Source organism: Scleropages formosus, chromosome 3, assembly GCF_900964775.1.
Source record: "Scleropages formosus chromosome 3, fSclFor1.1, whole genome shotgun sequence".
Classification (NCBI taxonomy): Eukaryota; Metazoa; Chordata; class Actinopteri; order Osteoglossiformes; family Osteoglossidae; genus Scleropages; species Scleropages formosus.
In genome coordinates, this window is record NC_041808.1 from 33,046,447 (window position 1) to 33,060,082 (window position 13,636).

A 13,636-nucleotide genomic window follows, 5' to 3' on the forward strand; every position below is an offset into this window, starting at 1 on the left:
CCCAGGCCCACCAGGGAGTGGGACCCAGCCAAGCCTGCTGTGCCATGGCACCCCCCAACAAAAAACACTAATTTATGGTAATAATTCTGACAGGTTGCATTAGACTAAGCCAGCTATATATAATATACATATATATATTTGTAGGGCATTTTGTGTAGTTTAATTTAACATTGAAAATCACCTTGGATAAAGCTATCAGCTAAATAATACTAAATAATCAGTGTATGTTACTTCAGAGATTTAAATGAAAAATGAATAATAATGTAAATGAAAATATTACATTATATACTGTAAATATATTATATTCTACATTATTATTACACAAGGCACAGACAAGAAATAGCCAAGTGGTTAAGAACACAAGCTTCCTGTTTCAGCTAAATTTGCTAAATTAAGCTAAATTTCTCCAATGTAATAATGTAGTTTTTCATTGTGTAAAGTAAAAGTCGTTTTTGGAGAAAGCCAACCATGTAATAAAACAAAATTAATTACTGGGATTAAAAAGCAAAAACATTACATCAAAACTGTAGTCTGCATGAAGGGTATTCATTTGCATGAAAGCCGCACTGAACGTAGAGCTTTTAAACGGCGTTCAGAACTATGGAAAGTGTGTATTTGCGTGGCTCGTCCATGATGTGTTTCCGCGGAGGTCGGATTTTTGCTGGAAGTGCAACAAAACCTCATACAACACATGCACCCCGGAAATTGCCCACTGGTAAATTTGATGTCTAAAAGCTGTTATTTACCAGGCAGGAATCAATCGCTGCTATTCAGCCGTGCCGGTCGCTGTATTGGTCGCAAATCGAACTCGGCAGGACTGAATAAGACACCATAAAAATGACGATATCACAGAAAATCGGGAAGCCACTGTAACTCTCTACTCTAGTCAGTGTCCCTTTTCCTGCGGCCATCATGCGTACAATGTTAAACGAGGTACACTTAAAATCTAGCGTGTCGTGCATCCCTTCAGTTGTAAACCGTGCTTAATTTATGCGATTCAACGCAAACTGTGTGTAGCAATATGGGAAGGCGGACACTGTCTTCTGAAGGCACTTAAAAATAAAGATAAAAAATAAAAAAACAAGTACTCGTATTCGCACCCACCCCTCACACCTGGTCACACCCACGGTCCCCTGGGTAATCGATTCACATTGGACGTTTTCTCGGTGGAAACATGAGTCACCGGCTCTGATTAGCTTACCAGTGACTGCGAACGCAGGATCTAGTATATAAAAGAGGGAATTTAGGAAAGAGCGCTGAGCAGTTGCTGCGAACGGCTGAAGGGCACGTGCGCTCGCACCCATCAGCTGCGCTGGCCATGGTCATGGAGAGGTCCTTGAGATTCACCCTGCTGCTTCTGGTAGCCATCTCCACGCTCGTGCCGTGGTGTCCCGCTGACGCGTGGTACAAGCAAGCCACCGGGCCGAGCTACTACTCCGTGGGCAGAGCGTCGGGCTTGTTGTCCGGCATCCGGAGGTCACCTTACAGCAGGAGGTCCGAGCTGGAATCCGGGCTGGGAGTCGACGGATCTGATCCGCCTCCAGAGTCACCAAGTCAGCAGAACTCAGTCCTGAAAAATATAGTAAGTTGCCTCCTTTTTTTCTAAAACTAACACAGTACCTCACCTACCTGTGACGGATTTAAGAAATTAATTTAAATTTACGTTCATTCATCTAGCAGACGCTTTTGTCCAAAGCGACGTACATCTCAGCAAAAGTACATTTTATGCATTACATTAGAGAAGGAGACACATAGCTGCAGGCAAACTAGTTTGTTCCCTACCACTTGCTGCACTGAGTTTCATCGTTTAATTGTCATTTTTCCCCAACTCTTGAGGAGGGGTTTAAAGCAGATTAACTGACTTTCCTCCGGATTCTGATTTACAGTGTTAGATGAACTTTCCGGCGATTTACGCATTCATAAAGCAGGGTGCTCTTACTACTGAGTATATCAACTTAGAGCTGGTACATCATCGCCCAAATTGAACCACACTAACCACTAGGTTACCTGCTGCTCTGTGCGCAAACCAGACGTGCTTTTAAATTGCTTCTCTTGTTTTCCTTCAAAGTTTAATACTACGAGAAGCTGCTCATTTTGTATGACGTTAGATAAATTACGCTTTGACTGCGCTTCAAAAGACCAAGAGTTCAGTGTAGCAGCTGCTGTCCGTTCAGCACCAGAAAGACAAATTCGTCCGGACTCATTAAACTTTCTGAATGTGCTAATTGGGGGGGTTATTTTGGTTGAATCTGGTGTTTTTTCTTTCCTCTGCTGCAGGCTGTATGCGTGAAGGACGTTTCTCCGAACCTGGAGAGCTGTGTGCTCGCGCAGGACGGCTCGAGCGCGTTCCAGTGCAAAGCGGAAGTGCTGCTCTCCCTCGACCCGCAGGGCTGCGCGAGAGCCTGAGCAGCGCGCCTCCTCGGCTCGTGCCCTCGGACAGACTGGAGCGCGAGGGCGGTGAGTCACGGCGATGGACGGAACGCTCGCAATTGCTCTCATTTTACGAAACGAAGCGAAACGAAATAAAGCTGGGCGTGTGAGAAATATCCGACGCCGCCACGAGCTGGAAAAATGTACTTCTTACTGCAAAATGTACGACAATAAATTATGTACTGTTGCGCATTCTTTCACTTTGGCTTTTCACCATTGAAATATTACATTTAGACGTGTGTGTGCAGCGACCTTGCCCAACTTGAAGTTATTCTGTAAGATCCTGTTTCTGTCAGGCTGAGTTAGTGCTTGAAACCGTGTCTTTGTTTGTTTGAAAATTATTTTGTACCGAGTTGCCACCCATTTTCACTGTAGAACGTTTTTATTTTGATGTAAATTATTGCATAACTGAAGGTATCGACTGAAGCACAATGTTGTATCACACAGCCTTTGATGATATTGTAAACACTGCAGCAAAATTCATGTGATTCAACAAAACAGCACATTCCATCAGTGCTTTAGTATCTGGTCATACTTGAAAATATACAGAACCCGAATTTTAACATTTTCAAACTTGTATTTGAAAAGTGTCAGTAAACTGTATTAATAAAAAAAAAGAAACTGATTCATGAGTTTATTTATTTATTTATTTATTTATTTATTTTTACTTTATGGAATCAGAGAACTTTCCAGCACTCAGTGGGAATTTTGGGGTCCAACAGAAGATGGACAGAGTGCCCGCACATTCAGGCTGCTACAGCACCATACATTCCCATTGCACCAAGTCTACTGATCTCTTGTTTTACGCATCGCATCAAAGCCACTGGAAAAAAAAAAATACTAGTGAGGAACTGCAGTCTGAGACCTCCTCCTGGCCTAGCTAGTTGATGTCCATTCAGCGTTAGAAAAACAGTCCGGAGCAGAAACGGATCCTATATTTTCCTTCCATTCTGTAAAACAGCAATTGCAGTCTCTCCACCAACAGACATATTTTGGCAGTAAAACTGCAGAAAACACAAGAGGTAGAGCTCACTGAAACTGGGCTGCTGGACACTTAAAGCTAATTCAGGACATAGACAACAAGTTCGCTTCCTTCCAAACCACAATAACATGGTAATTCCATACCACCGCATATGACATACAAATATACAAAGTACTATTAAAATTACGGGAAGAAATCATATAAAACAAAAATACGCAGCTACATGCAACATTCTTTTTATGTGTACAGCAGGTAAAAGAGACAAGTGTGACACCACAGAACAAAAAATGAAAATGCATGCAGATAAGCGCACAAATAATTATGAGTTAATTATGAGAGTTAACTTCAGTATTTTCAAAAGCCTCAAGAGAAGCAAAGCAAACAGTAATTTGGATTTGATTTTTTTTTTTAAGTCCCTTGTGACCAGAGAGAGGGTTGTGGAACAGATTACCACTAGTGAGTAATTTTTAAAAAAAATTCTGACTGAACAGAGCTTTGAACAATATTGTGGCCAAAATCCTCCAGGGAACTGACACCCACAATTTACTCTTTTCACTCCCATTCCAAAGAAAAGAAGAAAAACAAAATATCTGGGGATTTACAAAGAGAGAATAAAAATGTGGGGAAAAGATGACACATGCCTGTCTTTGATGTAGGAAGGAAGTTATGAAAAGAGTGGTTTGAATGATTAATTTGTTTTAATTACCTTAACATACATAGGTGTAGACCTTTATAATCCCTTTAAAAGAAAGCTTTTAAATGCAAGAGCTGGACCTCACGTTTTCTCAAACAGCAGGATGCCTCCTGTTTCAGATAAACAGGGCTGCCATGTTTCTAAATGTTTTTTGGGTCAACCCCAGTGTCACACCATAGTGTGTCACATTTTGAGGGAGCATAAGGATGTACTTAGACTAAGGGAAGTGTGAACCTGTACTTCGCTGTTTGTTTATTCACAGAGAAGCCATGTCCCTCAATAACTCAGCCATGTTCCACAATAAGCACCATGCCAGAACAGGGCAGTCTATTCCAACTGCTACATCTCACAAAATATTAGTTTTCTGCATCTTTCGTAATAGCAAAACTGTCCAATAGCAGTGGCGTGACAACTTTTTAGGCATGTAGGGGATCCAAAATATAATAGCTATGGAGTTATACACGAATATTGAAGGGTTCATTATGCTTGTCTGAACATTGGAGAACACCTCCTGGCTTGTTTTTAATAAAATTTTTACTTGTGCCAAGTAGGTAGGCCTTCAGTATGGTAATTGTGGTAAACAGAAACTGCTCCAGAGGGACAGCTTCTGTTTGAGTTCGAGAGCTATGGATGAACAAAGCTTATTAGAAATAGAGAGATAAGTGGATGTTATCAGGGGGGTGCAATGGTGCAGTAGGTTTGGCCTGTGCCTGCTCTCTGGCAGGTCTTGGGTTCAAGTCCTGCTTGGGGTGCCTTATGACAGACCGGCATCCTGTCCTGGGTGTGTCGTCTTCCCCTCCAGACTTACACCCTGTGTTGCCACGTTAGGCTTTGGCTCACTGCAACCCCTGCTTGGGGCAAGCAGCTTTAGTAAGTGTGTGTGTGTCTTTCTCTTCATAATCCTGGGGTACCAGATGACTAATACTGGGACTGTATAAAGAGATCAGTGGAAAGTAAACTAATGACAAAAAATGAATCTAAATATCAACACACTTCTGCAACTGGACAAAGTGTTGCATTTACAATTAATTGTGCAGATGCTAAAGTTAGAAAGGCGCATTAATCGATCAACCATACTGTTAGGAGATTTCTTGTTGAAAGGCACAATAACTTCAGTCAGCTCTTATATACAGGCATTTCACTGCAAAAGGTCACATTCAAGTCCAGGAATGGCTACTTATTACATGCAAAAGCTGATAAGTGGCATTTAACTGTGATTTCTTCACACTGGCAATATACATCTAAAGTCCCTTTTCCACCATCTAGCAATTAATACATAGCCGGCTGTTAATTAACAGCATCACGTGACACTACGCACGCTGACGCGCTGGCAAATGTCTTGTGCTTGCAACCGACAGTTGAAAAATCCTTGTCTCAAACACGTCCATTTCCACCCCTGACACAGTACTTTACAAACTGCACACTGTTGTAGGTGTGGCTCCCTTTCCTCTAGTTCATACGCAATCAATGCTGTCTCAGACCAAAACAGGGAATCGGCATTCAAAATGCAGCTGTGAACCCTACACAGATTAGAGACCTTTGTTATTCTTTCAAAGCCCAAAAATAACAAAGGACACCAACAACAATAACAAGGGCAACCACCAGTGACAGTTTACAGCTTCTTTCTTTGGATCAATATAGAAAATCAGGAGCCATGTATTGACATTGGTGTTCTCATTTATAATATTTCCATGTCAAATCAACATCCCCAGAATTACAGTATTTGATTTTGTTGCACATATTTTGTGCGAAGAAAAATAAAAGAAGCCGGTTTGAGAAAATTTGTTTCAAATGTTTCTTTTTTCCCCCTTTTCTTGTTTTAATGTCCCAGATAGTCATAGACTTTGATCCAGCTTAATTTGTCATGAAATTGCATTCTGTCATTTTCTTTTTGTCCCATTGTGGTATAATTTTGCATGGAGAGTTAACTATAAAGGCTGTGTCAGCATTGATCTGAATTCCAATTTATGAAAAGGTGAATGAAAAAAATTTCGAAAGCTGCTTCTGTCTGTCTGACTCACTTCCATATATTATGTATTCTGATGCGGTAAAATACAGTATTGAATGCAAACAATGTGTGCTTAGTTTGAGAGGGGAAAAAAAGGAAACCCTTCCCACAATTTTTTCCCAAAACGGTTTAGCTAACTAATCACTGCCAATTAAGACTTAAAAATGATATTAAAACATTGAGATTAATTACCTGAAGGCTGCAAATTCCTCAGTGACACATTACACAAAATAGTTTGTAACAACCCATATCTGTGCCTCAATAAATAAGAGATTTAGTATTTAAAACATCTGTCACACTGGATCTATCTTTTTTTTTTTACTGGAAAAAAAAAAATCAAAAGCAGTGATTTACAATGAACTAAAGAATCTGGGATACAAATGAATATATTAAAGCATGTTGCTTGCATGTTTGAAATTAAAATTTAACAAGCCAGGTAGCCAAGAATAACTGATGACTTGATCATTCAATAGTAGGAACAATTGACCAGTTGGCAATAAATGAAAGATGACAAGTTACAGTTAGAGTTAAGGGTTAGGTTCGCTGGACATGGAAGGGTGCAGGCTTGTGGCAGTGGGAAAAAACACATTAAAACAGGCTTTTCAACACCAAGCCAGTCTGGAGGAGTCAAAATGACTTCCTTACATTTATTCAGTCAGCTGATGCTTTTCTCCAAAGCAACTTACACTGTTAAGGTTACAATTACTATTATTACAGTTCCAAACTTACTATTTACCCACTTATACAGCTGGGTAATTTTTTACTGAGCAATTCAGAGGAAGTACTTTGCTCAAGGGTACTACAGCCAGAGATCAAACCTGCAACCTTTGGGGGAAGTCACTGAAGGCCAGTGCCATTGACCTGTTGAACAGGGATGAAAAGTACAAGTTATGACTTTATTACAGAACAGTGCAGCCAGCAATAGAAGTGGACACTGAACCTCAGACTGTGCATCCAGGAAACTGACCGAATAACAGTAATTTGTAATACTTGATCTAACATGTTTGGAGGCAACTGATGTTTTTATACCTTTCATTTCCATGACTTTCCCAGTTATAGCCTTAATTATAGATACATAGATAGATAGATAGATAGATAGATAGATAGATAGATAGATAGATAGATCACACATCAGAGCTGCACTTTCACTGCACACTGAACTCTAAGCATAACAGGAGATTGAATTAAAGGCTGTTATGGAACGTGCTTAAGAATCGAAGCACCAGATCAAATGTTAAAAGTAATCACTGCTACCCTCAATTTGGCGAGACAGGTGACCATGTTCTATTGGCTAGTACGCAATTATACGAACGTAGCAGGCATTCAAAGAGAAGGAAAACTGAATAACTGAGGATGTCAGAAAAGCGATTGACGTCCGTTATTAACTGCTTTTGTGCGACAGTAGACTGCCAGCGATAACTGGTCATCCGCACTTGCTCACCAACCCCACTCAGCACACAGCGGTGGATGGCAGCTGTGTCAATGGATCCATTTTCTGCCAGGTTACGACACGAGCCTCACGCGGCCCCGGTAACTCATTAACCAACAGCTGGCCCTTGGAGTCGGCCCCGCTGCTAGCCAGGCACTTCTCTGCCACCTCACACCAGGCCTCATTGTGGCACTGAAGAAGTGACACAATAGAGCACAGGACAACCAGGGTCCAACACAGGAGCGATTCATTAAAAGCCATTTTTTTATAGTGACTCTAAAAATCTCCTGTTTTTTGCGTATAGAATTGGCTGCCGACTGGAAAGCAGCCCAGCCAGTAAATTGCTCACACCTGCAAAAGCCAGGTGATGTTATTGTCTCTTCAAATCATGATTTCAATTAATGGAATGAATGCTGGGGCACCAGGAACACCCCCGGGCACCCCTGCCCTTGCAGGACACGATTGGCCACTGCTAGTCTAATGTACAACGTTGTTAATGTTCAATAAGTAAAGTAAAAAAAATCCAGTAGAGCTGTGTACAGGAGCTTGTGCCAAGCCTTCGCTTGTGTGGTGTGAGATTTATCAGCAACAGGTGTGCGTGACACCTAAATTGGCCTCGATAAATTCAGCTGGGACCTAAAGGAGCTGGACAGAAGTCAGTGAATTTGTCTCTGAAAGTGACAAATGCAAGAACTTTACATATTGCTGTTCTGATGCTGCAGTTACATGTCTTCACTCTGTCTTTAGCAAATGTGTCTTAATTTGCCTGGGCAAAAGGAGCTTTTTTTGACAGATTGACTATGTCATTTCCACATCTTCTCAAACACCAATTAATAGGGCATTACTTCATTTAGCTGATGCATTTCTCCAAAGGGACTTCCAATGTTAAGGTTAGATTTTCTACAAACTCACAATTATTTACCCATTAATACAGCTGGGTAATTCTACTGGAGCAATTTAGGGTAAGTACCTTGCTCAAGGGTACTGCAACCAGAAGTGGGGATCGAATGTGCAGCTATCGGATCCAAAGGGAGTAGCTCTAACCACCACACTACCAGCTGTCCGCTGGTAATAGAGAAGTCTTTTGTCGCTCAAGAACGCATTATTTATTTTCCCCATTTAAATTCATGGTAATTAAGAGATTGTTTTACAAGAACTCACATTACCAGATCTTTATGCACAAATCACACTCAAAAGCCTCAAGCATCGCTATGTTATTGTTAATATTTTATTGCCTACCTACACATGCATCAGTTCAGGTACATGGCTCTTTTAGCAATAGTGACTCATTCAAATATCTGTTTTTATCCATTTCTAAAGTCTGGTAATATGCTGGAGCAATGTAGATAAAGTAGCTCCCTCAATGGTATAACAACTGGGCTAATCTTGCAATGTGATCAGTGCCCATCAGGTTACATACCCCTGTCTTCTGTGTGCAGCATACATCAAGTACAAAAAGAACATGACAGTTTACAGCGACATCAGGGATGCGAGACAGCAAAGGTCATGCTGTCACGCAGGACGACACCCTGTGATTGCTGATTTAAGTAACAATAACAAAAAATAGCTTCTGTTAAGAGTATAAATATTCATATACAGATCATCCAATGACATGCAATGGCAATGACTTTGTTAAGAGACAAGATCATAGGAATACAGTGAAGTCCTATATTCTGAAAGGGAAAAACATTCCAAGGAACCTAAGAATTTGCCTCAGAACCTTTAAAAATGATTCACATGCTTAGCAGACATCGTGCGAAGTAAAATACATACTGTTTCCCAAATGTATACAACTAAAACTGTACTCACCAAATTCAAGTACATTTTTTAAAGGCACAACAGCACACCCATTATTATTTATGAAAAAATACTGTTGAGCGAAGCATTTACCATGCATTACAAATTACCCAGCTATAAAAAGGGATAAATCATTGTAAATACCTTGACATTGCAAGTCGTTTTGGAGGAAAGTGACAAAATGAACTAACAACACCAATGGTATCAATTCTTCTGATTAAGCTAGAAATTATCTTTACCGATTGTGACTGGTTGAGATTGTTAATGTGACAGGAAGTGTACAGTGGGCTTTATTATGGAGGAAGCATAGTGCCTACGTGTTTGCAGAGTGAAAGGGTTCTGGAAGTACTATGGTCACGTAACTGGGCAAAAATACTGATATACTGAATGATAAGTCCCTTGTATGCAAAAAAAGGGTATATATTTTCATCAGCCGTACAATCAGTACACATTGCTCTGAAAATTGAACCTACAATCTGATGATCATCATTCTAGTTCCTTATCCGGTACACCAGCCAACGTCCAGAAAAGCATATCGAGCTCTACTTGTACAAATATTAACACTACAAGACAACAGTAATGTCAAGTAATCAAAATACATTTGATAGAAACTGAAGTCAGCAGCTTCCTCTTTACCAGAGTAACCTCAAAGGGCAAGTTACAGATTATTTACAATTTTCACTTAGTCACTGCAAAAATAAATATAGCCTGAACATGAACAAGTAAGAGCAATTAGAGCCCTTCCCCAGAGGGACAACCACCCCTTCTTGGGGAAGGAGAAGGTACCAAGGTAAACACTCACAGGGTGTTGGAGTCCCTTTGCTGCTACCTCCAACCATAATCAGTAAATAAGGGATATTGTAGTGAGGTCTGATCTGGCTCCATCCACTACAGAGATGTAGTATGAGTCCCGCACTGGACACCCGGTATCAGATGGAAGTTGATCCAAACCAGCTTCCACGCAGCCCGTTCTCCATTAAGAATGACTAAATTACTCCTGCTCCAAATGAGCCATTCATGAGGGAACATGGCGATGCAGATTGCTATCGGCATCCGATTCTGCCCAGACGCTGTGACCTGAAGGGTCTGTCACTCAGCCATAGAGGAGCCCACCATGCTGGAACTGCACAAGGTGACATCATGGCCAAATGACACTTCAAGCCTCTCACTACATCATGACAAACTCGGTCTTGTTACCTGCTCTCAGAAGTAGCTTTTCATTACTGCATCTTAAGATACATTATAAATTTGCACTGAAAACAAATCTATGGAATTCCATAGAATTTAACAGAGAGAAATTTATTATTGCCAAGGACTGTTGACATCCATCACAACATAAATTTAACGTAAATAGATACTGAACATTTTGGCCAAATCAATGGATAAAACCTTGCAAAAAAAGAATTTTTAACTAGTGAAACCTAATGGTTATGTGAAAGTCTGATGTTAAAACCCATAGTGTGTGAGGGACAGAGAGAGTGTGTTCCACTGATGTATGGATGAGTGACCCAGTGTAAGTAGTGTATCTGGCAGTGTAAGTCACCTTGGTAAATAAGGTGTGTGGGCTGATAACACTACACAGAGTTCATTGGAAGTCGCTTTGGAGAAAAACATCTGCTAAATAAATAAATGTAAATGTGTGTGGTCTGCTGGAGCTATACCCTCACCACATCTCACTCCCCAGACTCACAGCCACACCCAGTGATATCTTGTTAACAGCAAACAATCCCAGGGCATGGTTACTTCATGACCTGGGAAGGATAAAATATAAGATCTTACTCTGAAAGACTTTGTGAGAAACTTGAAAATTTTCAGTACTGTTGGTTGTTTCAGTTGACATTATCTGAAAATTATGGATATGTATAATAAAAGCTACTGGACGTCCCTCCATTACAGCTGCATACCAAGTCATAGCCCAAAAGTTCACTTTACTGTCATTCTACCTAACTGTTAACTCCTAAATAACTCATCCCTTTCAGCATTGAACTCGCCACAAGGTGTTTTATTTTCCCTAAATTGGTATTAAGATAGGGGTGCGCGATGGCGCAGTGGACTTGGGGTTCGAGTCCTCCTTGGCGTGCCTTGTGACAGACTGGCCTCCCATCTGGGGTGCATCCCCTCCCCTCCCCTCCCCTCCCCTCCCCCCCAGCCCTGCACCCTGTGTTGCCGGGTTGGGCCCCGGCTTGCCCCGACCCCGCTCGAGAGAAGCGGCTTCAGATTGTCTGTGCGTGTGGTATTAAGATCATTTATTTTACACCCATGTGAAAATCTGTCAGCTTGAAGTTGAGTCATTACTTTAAAGCAGCATCCAGACAGCTGTTCCAGCTTTCACCTGTGTACATCATAAATAAAGAAGATTCAAACTTTAAGGGGCACATACCCAGCTAAAATTTAAATAAACGTCCAGAGGTTTCTTGTCCATTAGATACAGCTGGATTCTCCTGAGAACTCTAGGAAAGAGCACCAACAGCTCCTGTGCATTATCATACAAATATAAACCCTCATCTCAATTACAGATGCCTTCTGCCTTGGACTCACCCGGTCATTTACACCAATCAACCAGAACATTAAAACCACCTGCCTAATATTGTGTAGGTCCTCCTCGTGCTGCCAAAACAGCTGTGACAGATCGAGGCATGGACTCCACAAGACCTCTGAAGGTGGCCTGTGGTATCTGGCACCAAGAGGTTAGCAGCAGATCCTTTAAGTCCTGTAAATTGGGAGGTGGGGCCTCCATGGATGGGACTTGTTTTCCAGCACATCCCACAGACGCTCAATCGGATTGAAATCTGAGGAATTTGGAGGCCAAGTCAACACCTTGAACTCTTTGTCATGTTCCTCAAACCGTTTCTGAACAATTTTTGCAGTGTAGCAGGACACATTATCCTGCTGAAAGAGGCCACTGTCGTCAGGGAATCGCGTTGCCATGAAGGTGTGTACGTGGTCTGCAACAATCTTTAGGTAGGTGATACGTGTTAAAGTAACATCCACATGAATGCCAGGACCCAAGGTTTCCCAGCAGAACATTGTCGAGAGCCTTCACCTGTCAGTGGTTTTAATGTTGTTGCTGATCGGTATATCTAAGCTAAGAAAATACACAAGAACGTGCAAAATTCAAAGAAACATGGTTTCTATGACAACAGTATGGATGAATGTAAGGCTTAGGAGCAAACAGTCTTCACAGCCATTTCTGGTACAGCCTCTTCTCCCACCAAGTACCCATGTATCCAGAGCTCTTGGTCTGCTGTTCCTGGACCTCTCTGGTCTACCCCAGGCTGAGTTTAGAACATCCTCATATTATCAAACACAATGAGCACACCCTGAAAAAAAGAAACATAACTGTGCAGGATAAGAATTCTCGTGTTGGAGCCACGCACTGAATAGGATGGAGTTTATATCGAACAGGGCGCCCTTTAATGCGGAAATGTGCTCCTCAAACCTGACTGACCAACTGCTGCATGACGCCAATTGCCCTTTACAACCCTCCTAAATTTCACTGAGAGCTCCCACCACTTCCCCCCACCCTCCTCTCAGTTGACCCATCACACACTGCCACCACGAGGCCCGTCGCTACCCGTGCTGTGCACTTTACTTAAAGAAGTGCAGCAAAAACAACAAATTGAGCATGGCTACATTTATTTCCCAACACCAGTGGGCTTTCGCTGAAATGTGTAATATTTGGCTGGAGCTAAGTAGTGTATCCAAGATTGTATAAATACATAGCAGTTTGAATCTCCCCGCGATATGATTATGCTTAGTAACGCACTTACCTTGAATTTTTAACTGAACAGTAAACAGGTATAAGGCCATCCAGCAAGCAAATAGCGCAGAACTATTTATTATTTTACCACTAAAACTGGAAGGATGTTGAAGGGACATTCAACAAACAAAAGAGCAAAATGCTTAATTTTTGCACACGAGTATCAGTGGCTCCACCTTGTTGAAGTGGGCTCCTTTTTTTTTGGAAGAGCTGTGCTTTCCATGCATTGGAGCTTATTCCAGCTACTGGCAAAGGACCAGATCGCTGCCCTTATAAATGAGTCTGAATTATAGTAGCACGTTGGATTCTGTGAAAATGGCCCGCTACAACTACCAGGTTAAATGTTACTCAGAATAACAGCCTGTTTTTATTAAAAATTCAGCTGGGGGGGCAACATTAATCAACCGTACCGGATAAGAAACAAAGCATTTAAAAGCTGGAATATTTTTGTTTCTACTATGAATTTTATGCACCAGTAACCACCGTTTTCCAGGACAATTTATGACAGTGTTGATTGGTTTACTGCACGGTCTTCC

The 13,636-nt window shown here is 41.4% G+C and overlaps 1 protein-coding gene across 1 annotated transcript; it reads left to right on the forward strand.

Moving 5' to 3' along the window:
• Positions 1-1,158: 1,158 nt before the first annotated feature.
• LOC108940878 (neuropeptide B) lies at positions 1,159-2,980 on the forward strand. The gene is made up of 2 exons (XM_018763284.1): positions 1,159-1,582; positions 2,278-2,980. Exons 1-2 carry the CDS (start codon positions 1,319-1,321, stop codon positions 2,404-2,406), a joined length of 393 nt encoding a protein of 130 aa, XP_018618800.1. The 5' UTR covers positions 1,159-1,318; the 3' UTR covers positions 2,407-2,980.
• Positions 2,981-13,636: the final 10,656 nt, after the last annotated feature.

Excerpts from the sequence above, each read along its gene's own strand:
- LOC108940878 (XM_018763284.1), top strand. The coding sequence starts at position 1,319 with ATGGTCATGGAGAGGTCCTTGAGATTCACCCTGCTGCTTCTGGTAGCC. Across the intron at positions 1,583-2,277 it reads ACTCAGTCCTGAAAAATATA|GCTGTATGCGTGAAGGACGT; the intron begins GTAAGTTGCCTC and ends CCTCTGCTGCAG.